We start from the raw sequence: 24746 nt of genomic DNA, 5'->3' as shown, positions 1-24746 counted from the left end.
GGAACAGGGACTGAGATGAACTGCATCCGACGGAGGGACCAGGAGTCCTTTAGGGTACGTTCACATGTAGCGCAAGTGTGTAGATTTTCTGCAGTAGAAAAATCCCCTGCAAAATCTGCATCAGACACCTTGTCTAATATCCTGTGGGTGCAGATGTTGACTTGGTTTGAGCCGGCGACCCCGCTTCTTTCACCTCAGAGTACTGAGCCCTAATCCGCAGCTGATACGGAGTTAAATGCGGTTTTTAGTGCGCCGGATTGCCCAGTTGCAGTACGTGGATTCTCCTCAGTGAGAACTGGTTCTCTTGGAATGTTCAATTTGTCTACAATATTGTGTTCACATTATAAAATGTAGAATGTAGTAAATATATATGTAAATAATCCTTTTTAATTACTTTACTAAACTAATCATAAATAATTTGATCACGAATCACAACATCCTTGCCCAGGACCTCCAACGAGCAGCTTTTTTCCAGGCCAGCATGCTTGTGCACTGAGCTGATTTCTACAGGAAGTGGACAGCGACTGTTGTATTTTGACGCCACTGGTGGTGTTGGGTGTAGTCAACTGTTAGACTATTTGACAATGGCTGACGCCCCTCGTGCCTGATTGGCTGCAAAGCTCCTGATTACTTGAGCGTGGAAGGAGTTAGTGGTGGGATGGAGAGTTACGGTTAGGAGTAGTTAAGCCTAACTGTTGAAATAACCCTAATCCTGCATTCCACCACAAACTCCTTACATGAATCTTAGCCGCTAGTGCTGAAAGCCCTCCCACACAGCAGCTAGCGCCGCCGATAGCACGTAGCCTCCCGTGTGTAGTCTCCCCTGGAGTGTGAATCCCAGCCGCCCATGCTGCTGCCGCAGCCTTACTGTCTGAAGCGATACGAGGAGGAGGCAATGAGAAGTGGTGACGCTGCAGCAGAGTGCACAGCCTTCCCCGATGTGTGAACCTCTGCCGCTGACGGCAGATGCCGACACGGGAGGCCAAACGTGACGGAAGCAATACGAGGAGGAGGTGATGAGAAGCGCTGGGGCTGCAGCAGGATTACTCACCGCAGCCGTCTGACAGCAGTCTCAGGAGCCCTGCACAAAATCACAGCGGCGGAGGGGTGATTCCAGCCAGTCAGCTCCAGAGTGGTGAGTGCAGCCAATCAGGTTATAGGGGTGTTGTAACACTTGGCTACACCCACCAATTCCGGTGGCATCAAGGTACAACAGTACCTTCAGAGGCTTCAAAATGAGCCCAAGATGAAAGTTCTACTATAATTAGAAGAAAACTTAAGACACTTCTTCGTTGACCTGGTGAGCAGAAATGTCACATTTTTGTAGCCTTGCTGTAGGAATACCTTGTATCACTGCCGGCCAAAATGTTACATCTGAAAGTTACTTTATACCCTTTATTGTCTGACCCAACTTCATGGAAATCTCAGACAGGCGGCTTCAAAAAGGCATTTTTGTCTGATGATCTGGCATATATACAGAGGCGTAACTTGAAGCTCCTGGGCCCCAATGCAAAACTTGTAACAGGGCCCCCAACTATAATGCTTTATTGATAGAACTTCTCCCTATATGGAGAAGAGAGGCCTTATGGGCCCCCTAATGCTCCTGGGCCCAGGTGCAACCCCTATAGTTATGCCCCTGCTTAGAAGGGAACTTGTTGCCTGTTTTATGAATGGAGGATCCTACAATCAGCTCCTGCGTGTCTATTCAGCTCCTCGTCCTCCAGGTTCCGCTCCTGTTTCATATACTATTATATATAATTGTCAGTATAAACAACACTTACCTGAATGAGATTGTTATCACAAGTAGACAGGAGGGGAAACTCCTCCTGATCACCGGGAGGGCCTGCAGGAGGAACATAACAGGATATCAGTGACATCACACAGCGCAGACCAACCCCCGTATATAATGTTATGTACCTGTATAATATGTATAGCTTACAGTACCCAAACCCCCAAAAGGGGTGATATGTACTTATATCTAATAGTCAGGTGATATCACTACAACTGTATACTCACAATGGCCTGGACCTGTTTTTTGAACGTAATGTAATATTCATTATCGGGCTGTGAAAGTCTCTCATCATAAGGCATATTCCAAATGGTAAACGTGAAGGGGACGTTAGTAACAGATGGTGACTCTGTAGTTACTGGAGGAGCAGTAGTTGTCAGTGTCTCTGTAGTTATTGGAGCAGCAGTAGTTGTCAGTGTTCCTGTAGTTACTGGAGCAGCAGTAGTTGTCAGTGTTTCTGTAGTTACTGGAGCAGCAGTAGTTGTCAGTGTTTCTGTAGTTACTGGAGCAGCAGTAGTTGTCAGTGTTTCTGTAGTTACTGGAGCAGCAGTAGTTGTCAGTGTTCCTGTAGTCGTGGGAGCAGCAGTAGTTGTTAGTGTTCCTGTAGTTATGGGAGCAGCTGTAGTTGTTAGTGTTCCTGTAGTCGTGGGAGCAGCAGTAGTTGTTAGTGTTCCTGTAGTTATGGGAGCAGCAGTAGTTGTCAGTGTCTCTGTAGTTACTGGAGCAGCAGTAGTTGTCAGTGTTTCTGTAGTTACTGGAGCAGCAGTAGTTGTCAGTGTTTCTGTAGTTACTGGAGCAGCAGTAGTTGTCAGTGTTTCTGTAGTTACTGGAGCAGCAGTAGTTGTCAGTGTTCCTGTAGTCGTGGGAGCAGCAGTAGTTGTCAGTGTTTCTGTAGTTACGGGAGCAGCAGTAGTTGTCAGTGTTCCTGTAGTTACTGGAGCAGCAGTAGTTGTCAGTGTTTCTGTAGTTACTGGAGCAGCAGTAGTTGTCAGTGTTCCTGTAGTTACTGGAGCAGCAGTAGTTGTCATTGTTCCTGTAGTTACTGGAGCAGCAGTAGTTGTCGGTGTTCCTGTAGTTACGGCAGCAGCAGTAGTTGTCAGTGTTCCTGTAGTTACGGGAGGAGCAGTAGTTGTCAGTGTTCCTGTAGTTACTGGAGCAGCAGTAGTTGTCAGTGTTTCTGTAGTTACTGGAGCAGCAGTAGTTGTCAGTGTTCCTGTACTTGTGGGAGCAGCAGTAGTTGTCAGTGTTCCTGTAGTTACTGAAGCAGCAGTAGTTGTCAGTGTTTCTGTAGTTACTGAAGCAGCAGTAGTTGTCAGTGTTTCTGTAGTTACTGGAGCAGCAGTAGTTGTCAGTGTTTCTGTAGTTACTGGAGCAGCAGTAGTTGTCAGTGTTCCTGTAGTCGTGGGAGCAGCAGTAGTTGTCAGTGTTCCTGTAGTTACTGGAGCAGCAGTAGTTGTCAGTGTTCCTGTAGTCGTGGGAGCAGCAGTAGTTGTCAGTGTTTCTGTAGTTACGGGAGCAGCAGTAGTTGTCAGTGTTCCTGTAGTTACTGGAGCAGCAGTAGTTGTCAGTGTTTCTGTAGTTACTGGAGCAGCAGTAGTTGTCAGTGTTCCTGTAGTTACTGGAGCAGCAGTAGTTGTCATTGTTCCTGTAGTTACTGGAGCAGCAGTAGTTGTCGGTGTTCCTGTAGTTACGGCAGCAGCAGTAGTTGTCAGTGTTCCTGTAGTTACGGGAGGAGCAGTAGTTGTCAGTGTTCCTGTAGTTACTGGAGCAGCAGTAGTTGTCAGTGTTTCTGTAGTTACTGGAGCAGCAGTAGTTGTCAGTGTTCCTGTAGTTGTGGGAGCAGCAGTAGTTGTCAGTGTTCCTGTAGTTACTGAAGCAGCAGTAGTTGTCAGTGTTCCTGTAGTTGTGGGAGCAGCAGTAGTTGTCAGTGTTCCTACAGTTACTGGAGCAGCAGTAGTTGTCAGTGTTCCTGTAGTTATTGGAGCAGCAGTAGTTGTCAGTGTTTCTGTAGTTGTGGGAGCAGCAGTAGTTGTCAGTGTTCTTGTAGTTACGGGAACAACAGTTGTTGTCAGTGTTCCTGTAGTTATGGGAGCAGCAGTAGTTGTCAGTGTTCCTGTAGTTATTGGAGCAGCAGTAGTTGTCAGTGTTCCTGTAGTTACGGGAGCAGCAGTAGTTGTCAGTGTTCCTGTAGTTATTGGAGCAGCAGTAGTTGTCAGTGTTCCTGTAGTTACTGGAGCAGCAGTAGTTGTCAGTGTTCCTGTAGTTACTGGAGCAGCAGTAGTTGTCAGTGTTCCTGTAGTAATGGGAGCAGCAGTAGTTGTCAGTGTTTCTGTAGTTACTGGAGCAGCAGTAGTTGTCAGTGTTCCTGTAGTTATTGGAGCAGCAGTAGTTGTCAGTGTTCCTGTAGTTATGGGAGCACCAGTAGTTGTCAGTGTTCCTGTAGTTGTGGGAGCAGCAGTAGTTGTCAGTGTTCCTGTAGTTGTGGGAGCAGCAGTAGTTGTCAGTGTTCCTGTAGTTGTGGGAGCAGCAGTAGTTGTCAGTGTTCCTGTAGTTGTGGGAGCAGCAGTAGTTGTCAGTGTTCCTGTAGTTGTTGGAGTAGCAGTAGTTGTCAGAATACCCGTAGTTGTCAGTGGTTCTGTAAATACAGAATATTAACATTAAATCTTACCCACGTAATGATGAGTAAAGTGTAAAGTCTTTAAGGTGTTGTCTGATATAAGATTTTCTACCAGAGGAATCCCTGTGACAACAGGGCACTGAGCTGTATGATTGGCTGCAGCAGCCCGTTTATGGGACATCCTGGGCAGTGGACTCTGTAAGAGAAACCTCTGACTGTCAGTTTTCCCAAACTACGATTCCTTCTTATACGACTCGTGTTCTGTAGTTGATAAATTTACTATATTAACCTCTTCCCACCCCATGACGTAAGGGTATGTTATGGGAGCGGGGTTCTTCCCACAAAAAGACATACCCTTACGTTATGGAGAGAAATGCTGCCATGCCTTATCGTAGCGATCATTAGTGCTGCAGTGTAAGTTCCTCAGAGGGACACAGAAGGTGTAAAAATAAGAGCAAAATAAAGTACAAAAAATAAAAATGTAAAAAGAAATAAAAAAAACCCTATTTTTAGGCTTTTTCTCATATTAGCATAAAAAAATATAAAAAAATAAAAAATCCAACATATTTGGTATTGACGCATCTGTAACGATTTGTACAATGCATTGAACGTACTTATTATCCTGCACGGCAAAAAGCATTTAAAAAAATGCTACAAAACGGAGGCAAAATGCTAATTTTTAGCATTTCGCCTCCAAAAAAATGCAATAAAAGTGATAAAAAAAACGTGCGTACCCTAAAATGGTACCAATAAAAACTACAGCTCGTCTCGTAAAAAATGAGCCCTCACAGAGCCCCGTGCATGGAAAAATAAAAAAGTTTAGAAAAAAATAGTAATTTCCAAAAAAAAGGGTTTTTATTGTGGAAAAGTGGAAAAACTTGAAGAAAAATAAGAATTTTGGTATCGTTGTAACCGTACCGACCCGCCGAAAAAAATTTATTGTGTCATTTATGCTGAATAATTAACGTTTAAAAAAAAAAAAAATCTATGGCAGAATTGATGCGTTTTCTCTCTCTACGATCATAAAAAAAATAATAAAAGTTTTACAATACAGTCTATGTACCCAAAAATGGTACCGATAAAAACGGAAAAAAAAAAAGTTATAGCTTTTGAAAAATGGAGATGAAAAAATACCAAAAATCGTTTGGTCCTCAACGCCAAAATAGGCTGTGTCATTAAGGGGTTAAAATTGTCCCATTGGGCTGTTCCTTTGCATTGTGATGAGAGCGTCCGGCTTTATTAGATGGAACATTAAGGCTGGCTTCACACAGGGTGGATTCCCGTTGGAAATCTTGCGGTTTGTCCGCAGCAAAAACCGCGAGATTTCCGCCGGGAGAACCGCCGTGGAAAAACCCGCGGCGGCTTTAAAGCGGCCCGGCCGCTTGCTCTTCCGCTGCGTCCGGCGCTCCCATAGAGGAGAGCGCGGCCGCAGCGGAAAGAAAAGATAAATAGACATGCTGCATATTTGAACGCCGCAGCCACGGTTCCTGCCTGACTTACCGCAGCGGAATATTGCCGCGGCAAATCCGCCCTGTGTGAACCCAACCTAAATATACTTTCTGGAATAGAATTACAGAACAGGAAACTTTACTAAATTGTAAACTCTGTATTTAGTAATAGGACATCTCTAAACTCTCCTACTATATATATATATACTCATATGTACACACAGACACATATATAAGTCGGTGTTTCTACTGACTCTAAGTCCACCCCAATAAGACCCTGACTCTAGAGCCCTGGGGGCAGCACAGACTGACTGCTGCTTATAAACCTTATGACAACGAGATGACCCAGAGCTGCCGACGGGCGACTAGCGGGCAGAGGTGAGTATCAGCTATTTGTGGCCAGAGGGAACTCTGTTTAGACAAAACTGTTTTCTCGGACAATCTCTTTAAGGCCACAAAAAGACTGCCTTTTGCTACAACGGTTGCCATATGGAAACGAATTCCTTCGCACGCTGTCATTCGCAGTCTTCCTGGATTTTTTAATTACCCGCTCTGTTACTCTGCGACGCAGCGTGATTGCGTATGTACAGCTTTTTTACGTGCCCATAGAGGACAATAGGGCTCCATCGGGCGTAAAGCGCAGTAACATAGAACATGCGGCTTTCTTTTTTAAACGCTTATGCGCAATGTAAATACGCAAACGGATCAATGGAGATCAATGTACTTTCATTGGAGCCATTCACCGCATATTATGCGCATGTGCATCTCACAGGTTATACGTGATTACATTACGCTCATGGGAGTCTGCGTTAATACACAAAATAAGACATACTAAATAGAGATGAGCGAGCACACTCGTTCAAGCATTAGGGTGTACCACGCGGTACTCGAGTCAATTCCATTTCCTTCCCTGAAATGTTAGCGCTATTTTTTGGTCAATAGAAATGCAGGGAAGCCATTACCACTTCCTCCTGTGACGTGCCAGCCCTATCCCACCCCCCTGCAGTGAGTGCTGGTGAGATCAAGTGACCGCCGAGTAATTAAATCAGTCCCGCCCGCGGCTCGCCTCAGGCACACGTTGGCAGAGATTAGAGAAGGTGCTGCTGCTCATTCAGGGATAGTGTTAGCGTCTTCAAGAACCCCAACGGTCTTTCTTAGGGCCACATCTGACCGTGTGCATTACTGTTGTGGCTGCTGGGAGCAGTTTTGCACAATTTTTTTTTTTACATCTCGGGCTGTGCAGACCATAGCGTCCTCAGTCTGCAGTCAATTATACAGAGTATAGGGGCAGTACTGGTGAGGCAGGGACAGTGGTAGTGTAGAATCCTGTTTATAAGAACCCCAACGGTCCTTCTTAGGGCTACCTGTGACCGTGTGCATTTTACTGCATGGCTGCTGGGAGTTGTAGTGCATCACTATTGCAGAGCCAGACCTTTTGCAGCCTTCCATATAATTTCTTTCTGGCTTCAGTTTGCGTTACAATACCGCTGTCAGCCTCCAACTGTACGCCAATAATTCCATAATTTTTTACACCAATCTGTGTCTGCCATCAATTTAACGCACAGTGTACGGCGACAGCCACTGATAGAGGGAAAGTCATATACACGCTATATAGCCTGTATTCTTTTTCAAAAAACTTTAAATAAAAGCTCCTTCTTACGGCTAGCTCTGACCGTCTGTAATTTACTGGGGGTCTGCCTATAATGCTGCCATAAGGATGTTACTACAGTCTGCCTATACTGCTGCCACTTAATTGTTACAGGGGTCTGCCTATACTGCTTCCACAAGGATGTTACTCGGGTCTGCCTATACTGCTGCCACAAGGATGTTACTGGGGTCTGCCTATACCGCTGCCACAAGGATGTTACAGGGGTCTGCCGATACTGCTGCCACGTAAATGTTACAGGGGTCTGCCTGTACTTCTGCCACGTAAATGTTACAGGGGTCTGCCCATACTGCTGCCACGTAAATTTTACAGGGGTCTGCCTATACTGCTGCCACAAGGATGGTACAGGGGTCTACCTATACTGCTGCCACTTAAATGTTACAGGGGTCTGCCTATACTACTGCCACGTAAATGTTACAGGGTCTGCCTATACTGCTGCCACGCAAATGTTACAGGGGTCTGACTATACTGCTGCCACGTAAATGTTACAGGGGTCTGCCTATACTGCTGCCACGTAAATTTTACAGGGGTCTGCCTATACTGCTGCCACAAGGATGTTACTGGGGTCTACCTATACTGCTGCCACAAGGATGTTACTGGGGTCTGCCTATACTGCTGCCACAAGGATGTTACTGGGGTCTGCCTATACTGCTGCCACAAGGATGTTACTGGGGTCTGCCTATACTTCTGCAACGTAAATGATACAGGGGTCTGCCTATACTGCTGCCACGTAAATGTTACAGGGGTCTGCCTACACTGCTGCAACGTAAATGTTACAGGGGTCTCCCTATACTGCTGCCATGTCAATTTTACAGGGGTCTGCCTCAACTGCTGCCACAAGGATGTTACTGGGGTCTGCCTATACTGCTGCCACTTAAATGTAACAGGGGTCTGCCTACACTGCTGCCACAAGGATGTTACTGGGGTCTGCCTATACTGCTATCAAGTAAATGTTACAGGGGTCTTCCTATACTTCTGCTACAGAAATGTTACTGGGATCTGTCTATACTGTTACTACAGAAATGTTACAGGGGTGTGTGTATACTTCTACTCCAAAAATGTTACAGGGGTCTGCCTATACTGCTGCCACGTAAATTTTACAGGGGTTTGCCTATACTACTGCCACAAGGTGTTACTGGGGTCTGCCCATACTGCTGCCACTTAAATGTTACAGGGGTCTGCTTATACTGCTGCCACAAGGATGTTACTGGGGTCTGCCTATACTGCTGCCACGTAAATGTTACAGGGGTCTGCCTATACTTCTGCTACAGAAATGTTACTGGGATCTGTCTATACTGTTACTAGAGAAATGTTATAGGGGTCTGCGTATACTTCTGCTACAAAAATGTTACTGGGGTCTGCCTGTACTGCTGCCACGTAAATTTTACAGGGGTCTGCCTATACTGCTGCCACAAGGATGTTACTGGGGTCTGCCTATATTGCTGCCACTTAAATGTTACAGGGGTCTGCCTCTACTTCTGCAACGTAAATATTACAGGGGTCTGCCTATACTGCTGCCACAAGGATGTTACTGGGGTCTGCCTATACTTCTGCTACAGAAATGTTATAGAGGTCTGTCTATGCTGTTACTACAGAAATGTTACAAGGGTCTGCATATACTTCTACTACAAAAATGGTACTGGGGTCTGCTTATGCTTCTGCTACATAAATGTTACAGGGGTTTGCTTATACTGCTGCGACAGAAATGTTACTGGGGTCTGCCCTTACTTCTACAGAAATAGTACTGGGGTCTGCCTGTACGTCTGCTACATAAATGTTACAGGGGTCTGCTTATATTGCTGCTACAGAAATGTTACAGGGGTCTGCCTATACTGCTGCTACACAAATGTTACAGGGGTCTGCCTATACTGCTGCTACAGAAATGTTGCAGGGGTTTGCCTATACTGCTGCCACGTAAATGTTACAGGGGTCTGCCTATACTGCTGCTACATAAATGTTACTAGGGTCTGCCTATACTGTTACTACAGAAATGTTACTCGGCTCTGTCTATACTGTTACTACAGAAATGTTACTGGGGTCTGTCTATACTGTTACTACTGAAATGTTACTAATACTGGGCTCTGCCTATACTGCTGCTACTGAAATGTCACAGGGGTCTGCCTATACTGCTGCAACACAAATGTTACAGGGGTCTGCCTATACTGTTACTACAGAAATGTTACTGGGGTCTGTCTATACTGTTACTACTGAAATGTTACAAATACTGGGCTCTGCCTATACTGCTGCTACTGAAATGTTACAGGGGTTTGCCTATACAGCTGTTACACAAATGTTACAGGGGTCTGCCTATACTGCTGCTACAGAAATGTTGCAGGGGTCTGTCTATACTGCTGCCACGTAAATGTTACAGGGGTCTGCCTATACTGCTGCTACATAAATGTTACTAGGGTCTGCCTATACTGCTGCTACAGAAATGTTGCAGGGGTCTGTCTATACTGCTGCCACGTAAATGTTACAGGGGTCTGCCTATACTGCTGCTACATAAATGTTACTAGGGTCTGCCTATACTGTTACTACAGAAATGTTACTCGGCTCTGTCTATACTGTTACTACAGAAATGTTACTGGGGTCTGTCTATACTGTTACTACTGAAATGTTACTAATACTGGGCTCTGCCTATACTGCTGCTACTGAAATGTCACAGGGGTCTGCCTATACTGCTGAAACACAAATGTTACAGGGGTCTGCCTATACTGTTTCTACAGAAATGTTACTGGGGTCTGTCTATACTGTTACTACTGAAATGTTACAAATACTGGGCTCTGCCTATACTGCTGCTACTGAAATGTTACAGGGGTTTGCCTATACAGCTGTTATACAAATGTTACAGGGGTCTGCCTATACTGCTGCTCCATAAATGTTACAAGGGTCTGCCTATACTGCTGCCACTTAAATGTTACAGAGGTCTGCCTATACTTCTGCCACGAAAATGTTACAGGGGTCTGCCTATACTGCTGCCACAAGGATGTTACTGGGGTCTGCCTATACTGCTGCCACGTAAATGTTACAGGGGTCTGCCTATACTGCTGCTACAAAAATGTTACTGGGATCTGTCTATACTGTTACTACAGAAATGTTACAGGGGTCTGCGTATACTTCTGCTACAAAAATGTTACTGGGGTCTGCACATACTTCTGCCATGTAAATTTTACAGGGGTTTGCCTATACTGCTGCCACAAAGATTTTACTGGGGTCTGCCTATACTGCTGCCACTTAAATGTTACAGGGGTCTGCCTCTACTTCTGCCACGTAAATATTACAGTGGTCTGCCTATACTGCTGCCACAAGGATGTTATTGGGGTCTGCCTATACTTCTGCTACATAAATGTTACATGGGTCAGCTTATACTGCTGCTACACAAATGTTACAAGGGTCTGCCAATACTGCTGCTACAGAAATGTTGCAGGGGTCTGTCTATACTGCTGCCACGTAAATGTTACAGGGGTCTGCATATACTGCTGCTACATAAATGTTACTAAGGTCTGCCTATACTCTTACTACAGAAATGTTACTCGGCTCTGTCTATACTGTTACTACAGAAATGTTACTGGTGTCTGTCTATACTGTTACTACTGAAATGTTACAAATACTGGGCTCTGCCTATACTGCTGCTACTGAAATGTTACAGGGCTCTGCCTATACTGCTGCTACACAAATGTTACAGGGGTCTGCCTATACGTCTGCTACTGAAATGTTACAGGGGTCTGCCATACTGCTGATACGTAAATGTTACAGGGGTCTGCCTATATTGCTGCTACTGAAATGTTACAGGGGTCTGCCTATACTTTTGCTACTGAAATGTTACAGGGGTCTGCCTATACTGCTGCAACACAAATATTACAGCGGTCTGCCTATACTCTTACTACAGAAATGTTAGTGGGGTCTGTCTATATTGTTACTACTGAAATGTTACAAATGCTGGGCTCTGCCTATACTGCTGCTACTGAAATGTTACAGGGGTCTGCCTATACTGCTGCTACACAAATGTTACAGGGGTCTGCCTATACGTCTGCTACTGAAATGTTACAGGGGTCTGCCATACTGCTGATACGTAAATGTTACAGGGGTCTGCCTATATTGCTGCTACACAAATGTTACAGGGGTCTGCCTATACTGCTGCTACAGAAATGTTACAGGGGTCTGCCAGTACTGCTGCTACATAAATGTTACTAGGGGGTCTGCGTATACTTCTGCTACTAAAATGTTACTGGGGTCTGCCTATATGTCTGGCACGTAAATGTTACAGGGGGTCTGCCTATACTACTGCTACAGAAATGTTACAGGGGTCTGCCTATACTTCTGCTAATGAAATGTTACTGGGGTTTGTCTATACTGTTACTGCAGAAATGTTACTGGGGTCTCCCTAGACTTCTGCAACATAACTGTTATTGGGGTCAGCTTATACCTTTGCTACAGGAATATTACAGGGGTCTGTGTATACTATGGGTGCACTAAGTCTTCCCATCGCGGTGTTCTACCTATCTGGCCCCCCAAAAAACCCAGACTGACTAGGGCATGGATTGTGGGCCGAGGCCAATATGTATTTTCTCTCACGTTACCACAGCTATTCGGGGCACTGCAATAGGATTTCTTTATGCACCGTCTGTGGGTTCCTGGGACCCACCCATGCTGTGGGTTTACACAGACTTCCCATAGCGGTGTTGTACCTGCCTGGCACTATAAAAAAAAAAACAGACTGACTAGGGCATGGAGTGTGGGCCGAAGCCAACATGTATTTTCTCTCACGTTACCGCAGCTATCCGGGGCACTGCAATGGGACAAACAAGAGGAGCGATACAGCACTAATGAGACGTTCGCAGCTACGCTAGCATCGGAGTCCGCTCTATGCCCGCGATTGCTGAGGGTTTGTGCAGAGGCCTATGTCCTTGGTGCAGTGAAAATCTGCCATGTTTGGGCACTCTGATTTTCTTTATGTGTACTGCCTTTAAGTTCCTTGGACCCACCCATGCTGTGGGTGCACACAGACTTCCCATAGAGGTGTTTAACCTGTCTGTCCCCAAAACACTGCAGGGTGCAGAGTGCAGATGATTTACCCCTTGCGTTGTCGATGAGGTATCCGACACCCAAACAGAATGAGTAGTGTGTGGGCACATGGATTCCCCATTGCTATGTCACCCGCAGCACCTTGGGCCACACAAGGTGTTTGCTGGGACAGAGGCTGACCCAGGGCCCGCTCACATACTTCCCACACCGAGTATTGCTGCATTGTGGGGATGTGTAGAAGTGCTGGGCTGGCACCTGAGTCCCCTTTATGACCACGTTTGCAGCTCCTGACGGAGGTGGCACAGGATTGGAAGGAAGATCGAATGTCAATTTCTCATCGATTCTCAACAGCATTGTGGGCTATCGCCCCCCCCCCCTTTAAAGAGGGTCGCTGCCTGGCCCTGCCAACCCTCTGCAGTGTGTGCCCCCGGTTCCTCCTCATGACAGACGCACTTATAAATAGACATGGGGGTGGTGTGGCTATGAGGCCAGCGTGTGGCATGAGGGCAGCTGAAGGCTACGCAGGGACACTTTGGTGTGCGCTGTGGACACTGGGTCGTGTGTGGGGGGGGGGAGGGGGGGTTGGGCAGCATGTAACCCAGGAGAAGTGGCAGCGGAGTGTCCCGCAGGCAGTGATTGTGCTTTGTTGGAGGTAGTGTGGTGCTTAGCTAAGGTGTGCCTTGCTAATGAGGGTTTGTCCGAAGTAAAAAATGTTGGGAGGGGGGGGGAGCCACTCTTGCCGCTATTGTGGCTTAATAGTGGGACCTGGGAACCTGAGATGCAGCCCAGCATGTTGCCCCTGCCCTGCCCTATCCGTTTCTGTGGCGTTTCCATCACTTTCGTAGGTTTCGCAGATTTGCGCAAATGAAGTCGTTAGCGAGCATCGGCAATATACAAAAATGCTCGGGTCGCCTATTGACTTCAATGGGGTTCGTTACGCGAAACGAACCCTCGAGCATCGCGGAAAGTTCGACTCGAGCAACGAGCACCCGAGCATTTTGGTGCTCGCTCATCTCTAATACTAAACCATAAATAAACCGCTAACGTTCTGGCGTTCGCTGCTCCCTTCATATTAGACCTTGTAGCTCTGGAGCCGATGAATCCTCATGTCTCACCTGCCGTCGTGGTGTTGAAAGCAAACAACTGCAAGTCTCCCATCATCCCTCCGTCTTCTCTGACCGTCCCTAGAAATGCACTCTGCAGTTGATCACTAGAAGGCGCCACTGAGCTATTTGGGAACGCAGCGGCATTTTGAACTTTCACTGAGCCTTCGCTGTGGGAAAGAAACAACATTGGACTCATTTATGATTCATCAAACTTCCCAGATTACTTAATAGCAGCAGAATATAATATATGAAGATCAGAAAAGCTCATTAACAGTAGAAGGTGCCGCTTGTGTGGTGATTGGAGGATCCTGTAAGCAGCTCCTGTCGGGATCCTCGTCCTCCAGGTTCTTCCCATATTTCATGCACTATTATATATAATCATCACTATAAACAACACTTACCTGAATGAGATTGTTATCACAAGTAGACAGAAGGGGTAACTCCTCCTGATCACCGGGAGGGCCTGCAGGAGGAACATAGCAGGATATCAGTGACATCACACCCCGCAGGACAGTCCAATCCCCGTATATAATGTAATGTGCCTGTATATTATATATAGCTTACATTACCCAAACCCACAAGAAGGACTGATGGGCTGATGTGGAAATACTGCGGAGCGTGTAATGGAATGTTCTGTTCTGGAAACTCCACAGCATTTCCACCCAATCTGAACAAACCCTTAAAGAGTTTTGATAAGTGAGGCCTGATATCCTGCAGACTGCAGACTCACCAATTCTTCAATCTTGTTCTTCAGCGAAACATAATCGGGATCTTCGGGACGTGAAAGACGCTCATTGTACTGCGAGTTCAGAATCGTGAAGTTAAACCCTACATACATGACTGATGGGGTTCCTGTACTTGTCAGTGTACCGGTAGTTATGGGAGCAGCAGTAGTTGTCAGTGTTCCTGTAGTTACTGGAGCAGCAGTAGTTGTCAGTGTTCCTGTAGTTACTGGAGCAGCAGTAGTTGTCAGCGTCTCTGTAGTTACTGGAGCAGCAGTAGCTGTCAGTGTTCCTGTAGTTACTGGAGCAGCAGTAGTTGTCAGTGTTCCTGTAGTTACTGGAGCAGCAGTAGTTGTCGGTGTTCCTGTAGTTGGGGGAGCAGCAGTAGTTGTCAGTGTTCCTGTAGTTACTGGAGCAACAGTAGTTGTCAGTGTTCCTGTAGTTACTGGAGCAGCAGTAGTTGTCGGTGTTCCTGTAGTTGTGGGAGCAGCAGTAGTTGTCAGTGTTCCTGTAGTTACTGGAGCAGCAGTAGTTGTCAGTGTTTCTGTAGTTACTGGAGCAGCAGTAGTTGTCAGTGTTTCTGTAGTTACTGGAGCAGCAGTAGTTGTCATTGTTCCTGTAGTTGTGGGAGCAGCAGTAGTTGTCAGTGTTTCTGTAGTTGTTGGAGCAGCAGTAGTTGTCAGTGTTCCTGTAGTTATTGGAGCAGCAGTAGTTGTCAGTGTTCCTGTAGTTACTGGAGCAGCAGTAGTTGTCAGTGTACCTGTAGTTGTGGGAGAAGCAGTAGTTGTCAGTGTTCCTGTAGTTATGGGAGCAGCAGTAGTTGTCAGTGTCCCTGTAGTTATTGGAGCAGCAGTAGTTGTCAGTGTTCCTGTAGTTACTGGAGCAGCAGTAGTTGTCAGTGTTCCTGTAGTTACTGGAGCAGCAGTAGTTGTCGGTGTTCCTGTAGTTACTGGAGCAGCAGTAGTTGTCGGTGTTCCTGTAGTTGTGGGAGCAGCAGTAGTTGTCAGTGTTCCTGTAGTTACTGGAGCAGCAGTAGTTGTCAGTGTTTCTGTAGTTACTGGAGCAGCAGTAGTTGTCAGTGTTTCTGTAGTTACTGGAGCAGCAGTAGTTGTCATTGTTCCTGTAGTTGTGGGAGCAGCAGTAGTTGTCAGTCTTTCTGTAGTTGTTGGAGCAGCAGTAGTTGTCAGTGTTCCTGTAGTTACTGGAGCAGCAGTAGTTATCAGTGTTCCTGTAGTTATTGGAGCAGCAGTAGTTGTCAGTGTTCTTGTAGTTACTGGAGCAGCAGTAGTTGTCAGTGTACCTGTAGTTGTGGGAGAAGCAGTAGTTGTCAGTGTTCCTGTAGTTATGGGAGCAGCAGTAGTTGTCAGTGTCCCTGTAGTTATTGGAGCAGCAGTAGTTGTCAGTGTTCCTGTAGTTACTGGAGCAGCAGTAGTTGTCAGTGTTTCTGTAGTTGTTGGAGCAGCAGTAGTTGTCAGTGTTCCTGTAGTTACTGGAGCAGCAGTAGTTGTCAGTGTACCTGTAGTTGTGGGAGCAGCAGTAGTTGTCAGTGTACCTGTAGTTGTGGGAGCAGCAGTAGTTGTCAGTGTACCTGTAGTTGTGGGAGCAGCAGTAGTTGTCAGTGTACCTGTAGTTGTGGGAGCAGCAGTAGTTGTCAGTGTACCTGTAGTTATGGGGGCAGCAGTAGTTGTCAGTGTTCCTGTAGTTGTGGGAGCAGCAGTAGTTGTCAGTGTACCGGTAGTTATGGGGGCAGCAGTAGTTGTCAGTGTTCCTGTAGTTGTGGGAGCAGCAGTAGTTGTCAGTGTACCTCTAGTTATGGGGGCAGCAGTAGTTGTCAGTGTTCCTGTAGTTGTGGGAGCAGCAGTAGTTGTCAGTGTACCTGTAGTTGTGGGAGCAGCAGTAGTTGTCAGTGTACCTGTAGTTAAGGGGGCAGCAGTAGTTGTCAGTGTTCCTGTAGTTGTGGGAGCAGCAGTAGTTGTCAGTGTACCTGTAGTTATGGGAGCAGCAGTAGTTGTCAGTGTACCTGTAGTTGTGGGAGCAGGAGTAGTTGTCAGTGTACCTGTAGTTGTGGGAGCAGCAGTAGTTGTCAGTGTTCCTGTAGTTATGGGGTCAGCAGTAGTTGTCAGTGTTCCTGTAGTTGTGGGAGCAGCAGTAGTTGTCAGTGTTCCTGTAGTTATTGGAGCAGCAGTAGTTGTCAGTGTTCCTGTAGTTGTGGGAGCAGCAGTAGTTGTCAGTCTTCCTGTAGTTGTGGGAGCAACAGTAGTTGTCAGTGTTCCTGTAGTTATGGGAGCAGCAGTAGTTGTCAGTGTTCCTGTAGTTGTGGGAGCAGCAGTAGTTGTCAGTGTTCCTGTAGTTATGGGAGCAGCAGTAGTTGTCAGTGTTCCTGTACTTGAGGGAGCAGCAGTAGTTGTCAGTGTCCCTGTAGTTATTGGAGCAGCAGTAGTTGTCAGTGTTCCTGTAGTTGTGGGATCAGCAGTAGTTGTCAGTGTACCTGTAGTTGTGGGTGCAGCAGTAGTTGTCAGTGTACCTGTAGTTGTGGGAGCAGCAGTAGTTGTCAGTGTACCTGTAGTTGTGGGAGCAGCAGTAGTTGTCAGTGTACCTGTGGTTGTGGGAGCAGCAGTAGTTGTCAGTGTACCTGTAGTTATGGGGGCAGCAGTAGTTGTCAGTGTTCCTGTAGTTGTGGGAGCAGCAGTAGTTGTCAGTGTACCGGTAGTTATGGGGGCAGCAGTAGTTGTCAGTGTTCCTGTAGTTGTGGGAGCAGCAGTAGTTGTCAGTGTACCTCTAGTTATGGGGGCAGCAGTAGTTGTCAGTGTTCCTGTAGTTGTGGGAGCAGCAGTAGTTGTCAGTGTACCTGTAGTTGTGGGATCAGCAGTAGTTGTCAGTGTTCCTGTAGTTATGGGGGCAGCAGTAGTTGTCAGTGTTCCTGTAGTTGTGGGAGCAGCAGTAGTTGTCAGTGTACCTGTAGTTGTCGGAGCAGCAGTAGTTGTCAGTGTTCCTGTAGTTACTGGAGCAGCAGTAGTTATCAGTGTTCCTGTAGTTATTGGAGCAGCAGTAGTTGTCAGTGTTCTTGTAGTTACTGGAGCAGCAGTAGTTGTCAGTGTACCTGTAGTTGTGGGAGAAGCAGTAGTTGTCAGTGTTCCTGTAGTTATGGGAGCAGCAGTAGTTGTCAGTGTCCCTGTAGTTATTGGAGCAGCAGTAGTTGTCAGTGTTCCTGTAGTTACTGGAGCAGCAGTAGTTGTCAGTGTTTCTGTAGTTGTTGGAGCAGCAGTAGTTGTCAGTGTTCCTGTAGTTACTGGAGCAGCAGTAGTTGTCAGTGTACCTGTAGTTGTGGGAGCAGCAGTAGTTGTCAGTGTACCTGTAGTTGTGGGAGCAGCAGTAGTTGTCAGTGTACCTGTAGTTGTGGGAGCAGCAGTAGTTGTCAGTGTACCTGTAGTTGTGGGAGCAGCAGTAGTTGTCAGTGTACCTGTAGTTATGGGGGCAGCAGTAGTTGTCAGTGTTCCTGTAGTTGTGGGAGCAGCAGTAGTTGTCAGTGTACCGGTAGTTATGGGGGCAGCAGTAGTTGTCAGTGTTCCTGTAGTTGTGGGAGCAGCAGTAGTTGTCAGTGTACCTCTAGTTATGGGGGCAGCAGTAGTTGTCAGTGTTCCTGTAGTTGTGGGAGCAGCAGTAGTTGTCAGTGTACCTGTAGTTGTGGGAGCAGCAGTAGTTGTCAGTGTACCTGTAGTTAAGGGGGCAGCAGTAGTTGTCAGTGTTCCTGTAGTTGTGGGAGCAGCAGTAGTTGTCAGTGTACCTGTAGTTATGGGAGCAGCAGTAGTTGTCAGTGTACCTGTAGTTGTGGGAGCAGCAGTAGTTGTCAGTGTACCTGTAGTTGTGGGAGCAGCAGTAGTTGTCAGTGTTCCTGTAGTTATGGGGTCAGCAGTAGTTGTCAGTGTTCCTGTAGTTGTGGGAGCAGCAGTAATTGTCAGTGTTCCTGTAGTTATTGGAGCAGCAGTAGTTGTCAGTGTTCCTGTAGTTGTGGGAGCAGCAGTAGTTGTCAGTCTTCCTGTAGTTGTGGGAGCAACAGTAGTTGTCAGTGTTCCTGTAGTTATGGGAGCAGCAGTAGTTGTCAGTGTTCCTGTAGTTGTGGGAGCAGCAGTAGTTGTCAGTGTTCCTGTAGTTATGGGAGCAGCAGTAGTTGTCAGTGTTCCTGTACTTGTGGGAGCAGCAGTAGTTGTCAGTGTCCCTGTAGTTATTGGAGCAGCAGTAGTTGTCAGTGTTCCTGTAGTTGTGGGATCAGCAGTAGTTGTCAGTGTACCTGTAGTTGTGGGTGCAGCAGTAGTTGTCAGTGTACCTGTAGTTGTGGGAGCAGCAGTAGTTGTCAGTGTACCTGTAGTTGTGGGAGCAGCAGTAGTTGTCAGTGTACCTGTGGTTGTGGGAGCAGCAGTAGTTGTCAGTGTACCTGTAGTTATGGGGGCAGCAGTAGTTGTCAGTGTTCCTGTAGTTGTGGGAGCAGCAGTAGTTGTCAGTGTACCGGTAGTTATGGGGGCAGCAGTAGTTGTCAGTGTTCCTGTAGTTGTGGGAGCAGCAGTAGTTGTCAGTGTACCTCTAGTTATGGGGGCAGCAGTAGTTGTCAGTGTTCCTGTAGTTGTGGGAGCAGCAGTAGTTGTCAGTGTACCTGTAGTTGTGGGATCAGCAGTAGTTGTCAGTGTTCCTGTAGTTATGGGGGCAGCAGTAGTTGTCAGTGTTCCTGTAGTTGTGGGAGCAGCAGTAGTTGTCAGTGTACCTGTAGTTGTCGGAGCAGCAGTAGTTGTCAGTGTTCCTGTAGTTATGGGGGCAGCAGTAGTTGTCAGTGTTCCTGTAGTTGTGGGAGCAGCAGTAGTTGTCAGTGTTCCTGTAGTTGTGGGAGCAGCAGTAGTTGTCAGTGTACCTGTAGTTGTGGGAGCAGCAGTAGTTGTCAGTGTACCTGTAGTTGTGGGAGCAGCAGTAGTTGTCAGTGTTCCTGTAATTATGGGGGCAGCAGTAGTTGTCAGTGTTCCTGTAGTTGTGGGAGCAGCAGTAGTTGTCAGTGTTCCTGTAGTTGTGGTAGCAGCAGTAGTTGTCAGTGTACCTGTAGTTATGGGAGCAGCAGTAGTTGTCAGTGTACCTGTAGTTGTGGGAGCAGCAGTAGTTGTCAGTGTACCTGTAGTTGTGGGAGCAGCAGTAGTTGTCAGTGTTCCTGTAGTTGTGGGAGCAGCAGTAGTTGTCAGTGTTCCTGTAGTTGTGGGATCAGCAGTAGTTGTCAGTGTACCTGTAGTTGTGGGTGCAGCAGTAGTTGTCAGTGTACCTGTAGTTGTGAGAGCAGCAGTAGTTGTCAGTGTACCTGTAGTTGTGGGAGCAGCAGTAGTTGTCAGTGTACCTGTAGTTGTGGGAGCAGCAGTAGTTGTCAGTGTACCTGTAGTTATGGGGGCTGCAGTAGTTGTCAGTGTTCCTGTAGTTGTGGGAGCAGCAGTAGTTGTCAGTGTACCTGTAGTTATGGGGGCAGCAGTAGTTGTCAGTGTTCCTGTAGTTGTGGGAGCAGCAGTAGTTGTCAGTGTACCGGTTGTTATGGGGGCAGCAGTAGTTGTCAGTGTTCCTGTAGTTGTGGGAGCAGCAGTAGTTGTCAGTGTACCTGTAGTTACAGGAGCAGCAGTAGTTGTCAGTGTTCCTGTAGTTATGCGGGCAGCAGTAGTTGTCAGTGTTCCTGTAGTTGTGGGAGCAGCAGTAGTTGTCAGTGTTCCTGTAGTTGTGGGAGCAGCAGTAGTTGTCAGTGTTCCTGTAGTTGTGGGAGCAGCAGTAGTTGTCAGTGTTCCTGTAGTTATGGGAGCAGCAGTAGTTGTCAGTGTTCCTGTAGTTGTGGGAGCAGCAGTAGTTGTCAGTGTTCCTGTAGTTATGGGAGCAGCAGTAGTTGTCAGTGTTCCTGTAGTTATAGGAGCAGCAGTAGTTGTCAGTGTACCTGTAGTTATGGGAGCAGCAGTAGTTGTCAGTGTACCTGTAGTTGTGGGAGCAGCAGTAGTTGTCAGTGTTCCTGTAGTTATTGGAGCAGCAGTAGTTGTCAGTGTTCCTGTAGTTGTGGGAGCAGCAGTAGTTGTCAGTCTTCCTGTAGTTGTGGGAGCAGCAGTAGTTGTCAGTGTTCCTGTAGTTGTGGGAGCAGCAGTAGTTGTCAGTGGTCCAGTAGTTATTGGAGCAGCAGTAGTTGTCAGTGTTTCTGTAGTTACTGGAGCAGCAGTAGTTGTCAGTGTTTCTGTAGTTTCTGGAGCAGCAGTAGTTGTCAGTGTTCCTGTAGTTATTGGAGCAGCAGTAGTTGTCAGTGTTTCTGTAGTTGTGGGAGCAGCAGTAGTTGTCAGTGTTCCTGTAGTTATGAGAGCAGCAGTAGTTGTCAGTGTTCCTGTAGTTATGGGAGCAGCAGTAGTTGTCAGTGTTACTGTAGTTACTGGAGCAGCAGTAGTTGTCAGTGTTTCTGTAGTTATTGGAGCAGCAGTAGTTGTCAGTGTTCCTGTAGTTGTGGGAGCAGCAGTAGTTGTCAGTGTTCCAGTAGTTATTGGAGCAGCAGTAGTTGTCAGTGTTCCTGTAGTTATGGGAGCAGCAGTAGTTGTCAGTGTTCCTGTAGTTGTGGGAGCAGCAGTAGTTGTCAGTGTTCCAGTAGTTATTGGAGCAGCAGTAGTTGTCAGTGTTCCTGTAGTTATGGGAGCAGCAGTATTTGTCAGTGTTCCTGTAGTTGTGGAAGCAGCAGTAGTTGTCAGTGCTCCAGTAGTTATTGGAGCAGCAGTAGTTGTCAGTGTTTCTGTAGTTACTGGAGCAGCAGTAGTTGTCAGTGTTCCTGTAGTTATTGGAGCAGCGGTAGTTCTCAGTGTTCTTGTAGTTATTGGAGCAGTAGTAGTTGTCAGTGTTTCTGTAGTTATGGGAGCAGCAGTAGTTGTCAGTGTTTCTGTAGTTACAGGAGCAGCAGTAGTTGTCAGTGTTTCTGTAGTTACTGGAGCAGCAGTAGTTGTCAGTGTTCCTGAAGTAATGGGAGCAGCAGTAGTTGTCAGTGTTTCTTTAGTTGTGGGAGCAGCAGTAGTCGTCAGTGCTCCTGTAGTTGTGGGAGCAGCAGTCGTTGTCAGTGTTCCTGTATTTATTGGAGCAGCAGTAGTTGTCAGTGTTCCTGTAGTTATAGGAGCAGTAGTAGTTGTCAGTGTTACTGTAGTTACAGGAGCAGCAGTAGTTGTCAGTGTTCCTGTAGTTTCTGGAGCAGCAGTAGTTGTCAGTTTTCCTGTAGTTACTGGAGCAGCAGTAGTTGTCAGTGTTTCTGTAGTTACTGGAGCAGCTGTAGTTGTTAGTGTTTCTGTAGTTATAGGAGCAGCAGTAGTTGTCAGTGTTCCTGTAGTTGTGGGAGCAGCAGTAGTTGTCAGTGTTTCTGTAGTTATGGGAGCAGCAGTAGTTGTCAGTGTTCCTGTAGTTACTGGAACCGCAGTAGTTGTCAGTGTTCCTGTAGTTGTGGGAGCAGCAGTAGTTGTCAGTGTTCCTGTAGTTATGGGAGCAGCAGTAGTTGTCAGTGTTTCTGTAGTTACTGGAGCAGCAGTAGTTGTCAGTGTTTCTGTAGTTACTGGAGCAGCAGTAGTTGTCAGTGTTCCTGTAGTTACTGGAGCAGCAGTAGTTGTCAGTGTTCCTGTAGTTATGGGAGCAGCAGTAGTTGTCAGTGCTCCTGTAGTTACTGGAGCAGCAGTAGTTGTCAGTGTTCCTGTTGTTATGGGAGCAGCAGTAGTTGTCAGTGTTTCTGTAGTTATGGGAGCAGCAGTAGTTGTTAGTGTTTCTGTAGTTATGGGAGCAGCAGTAGTTGTCAGTGTTCCTGTAGTTTTTGGAGCAGTAGTAGTTGTCAGTGTTCCTGTAGTTACTGCAGCAGCAGTAGTTGTCAGTGTTTCTGTGGTTATGGGAGCAGCAGTAGTTGTCAGTGTTTCTGCAGTTATGGGAGCAGCAGTAGTTGTCAGTGTTCCTGTAGTTATTGGAGCAGCAGTAGTTGTCAGTGTCCCTGTAGTTACTGGAGCAGCAGTAGTTGTCAGTGTTCCTGTAGTTACTGGAGCAGCAGTAGTTGTCAGTGTTCCTGTAGTTATTGGAGCAGCAGTAGTTGTCAGTGTTCCTGTAGTTACTGGAGCAGCAGTAGTTGTCAGTGTTCCTGTAGTTATTGGAGCAGCAGTAGTTGTCAGTGTTTCTGTAGTTGTGGGAGCAGCAGTAGTTGTCAGTATTCCTGTAGTTATGGGAGCAGCAGTAGTTGTCAGTGTTCCTGTAGTTGTGGGAGCAGCAGTAGTTGTCAGTGTTTCTGTAGTTATGGGAGCAGCAGTAGTTGTCAGTGTTCCTGTAGTTATTGGAGCAGCAGTAGTTGTCATTGTTCCTGTAGTTGTGGGAGCAGCAGTAGTTGTCAGTGTTCCTGTAGTTATGGGAGCAGCAGTAGTTGTCAGTGTTCCTGTAGTTATTGGAGTAGCAGTAGTTGTCAGAATACCCGTAGTTGTCAGTGGTTCTGTAAATACAGAATATTACCATTAAATCTTACCCACGTAATGATGAGTAAAGTGTAAAGTCTTTAAGGTGTTGTCTGATATAAGATTTTCTACCAGAGGAATCCCTGTGACAACAGGGCACTGAGCTGTATGATTGGCTGCAGCAGCCCGTTTATGGGACATCCTGGGCAGTGGACTCTGTAAGAGAAACCTCTGACTGTCAGTTTTCCCAAACTACGATTCCTTCTTATACGACTCGTGTTCCGTAGTTGATAAATTTACTATATTAACCTCTTCCCACCCCATGACGTAAGGGTATGTTATGGGAGCCGGGTTCTTCCCGCAAAAAGACATACCCTTACGTTATGGAGAGAAATGCTGCCATGCCTTATCGTAGCGATCATTAGTGCTGCAGTGTAAGTCCCTCAGAGGGACACAGAAGGTGTGAAAATAAGAGCAAAATAAAGTACAAAAAATAAAAATGTAAAAATAAATTTAAAAAAAAACTATTTTTAGGCTTTTTCTCATATTAGCATAAAAAAATATAAAAAAATTAAAAATCCAACATATTTGGTATTGACGCATCTGTAACGACTTGTACAATGCATTGAACGTGCTTATTATCCTGCACGGCAAAAAGCGTTTAAAAAAATGCTACAAAACTGAGGCAAAATGCTAATTTTTAGCATTTCGCCTCCAAAAAAATGCAATAAAAGTGATAAAAATAACGTGCGTACCCTAAAATGGTACCAATAAAAACTACAGCTCGTCTCGTAAAAAATGAGCCCTCACAGAGCCCCGTGCATGGAAAAATAAAAAAGTTTAGAAAAAAATTGTAATTTCCAAAAAAAAGGGTTTTTATTGTGGAAAAGTGGAAAAACTTGAAGAAAAATAAGAATTTTGGTATCGTTGTAACCGTACCGACCCGCCGAAAAAAATGTATTGTGTCATTTATGCTGCATAATTAACGTTAAAAAAAATAAATAAAAAAAAATCTATGGCAGAATTGATGAGTTTTTTCTCCCTACGATTATAAAAAAAATAATAAAAGTTTTACAATACAGTCTATGTACCCAAAAATGGTACCGATAAAAACGGAAAAAAAAAAAGTTATAGCTTTTGAAAAATGGAGATGAAAAAATACCAAAAATCGTTTGGTCCTCAACGCCAAAATAGGCCGTGTCATTAAGTAGTTAAAATTGTCCCATTGGGCTGTTCCTTTGCATTGTGATGAGAGCGTCCGGCTTTATTAGATGGAACATTAAGGCTGGCTTAACACAGGGTGGATTCCCGTTGGAAATCTTGCGGTTTGTCCACAGCAAAAACCGCGAGATTTCCGCCGGGAGAACCGCTGTGGAAAAACCCGCGGCGGCTTTAAAGCGGCCCGGCCGCTTGCTCTTCCGCTGCGTCCGGCGCTCCCATAGAGGAGAGCGCGGCCGCAGCGGAAAGAAAAGATAAATAGACATGCTGCATATTTGAACGCCGCAGCCGCGGTTCCTGCCTGACTTACCGCAGCGGATTGGCCGTCCCGTGTGGACGAGATTTCTGAGAAATCTCGTCCACATGGCTGGCTAATTCCGAGAATAGCGGCCGCAGGCGGATTTGCCGCGGCGAAATTCCGCGGCAAATCCGCCCTGTGTGAACCCAGCCTAAATATACTTTCTGGAATAGAATTACAGAACAGGAAACTTTACTAAATTGTAAACTCTGTATTTAGTAATAGGACATCTCTAAACTCTCCTACTATATATATATATACTCATATGTACACACAGACACATATATAAGTCGGTGTTTCTACTGACTCTAAGTCCACCCCAATAAGACCCTGACTCTAGAGCCCTGGGGGCGGCACAGACTGACTGCTGCTTATAAACCTTACGTCGATGCGATGACCCAGAGATGCCGACG

The 24746-nt window shown here is 46.2% G+C and overlaps 1 protein-coding gene across 1 annotated transcript in view; it reads right to left on the bottom strand.

The window, feature by feature from the left end:
- Positions 1-24746, bottom strand: part of LOC136620324 (uncharacterized) — a 35028-nt gene that overhangs the window by 1387 nt on the left and 8895 nt on the right. The window contains exons 4-10 of the mRNA XM_066595022.1: positions 22821-22855; positions 19310-20159; positions 14382-14503; positions 14053-14114; positions 13661-13818; positions 4390-4424; positions 1782-1843 (exon numbers count right to left, since the gene is read on the bottom strand). Of these exons, the coding sequence (XP_066451119.1) occupies positions 1782-1843; positions 4390-4424; positions 13661-13818; positions 14053-14114; positions 14382-14503; positions 19310-20159; positions 22821-22855 (1324 nt within the window). The remainder of the gene's footprint in view (positions 1-1781; positions 1844-4389; positions 4425-13660; positions 13819-14052; positions 14115-14381; positions 14504-19309; positions 20160-22820; positions 22856-24746) is intronic.

Source organism: Eleutherodactylus coqui, chromosome 3 (assembly GCF_035609145.1).
Source record: "Eleutherodactylus coqui strain aEleCoq1 chromosome 3, aEleCoq1.hap1, whole genome shotgun sequence".
NCBI lineage: Eukaryota > Metazoa > Chordata > Amphibia > Anura > Eleutherodactylidae > Eleutherodactylus > Eleutherodactylus coqui.
This window is presented reverse-complemented; position numbering and strand designations above follow the sequence as displayed.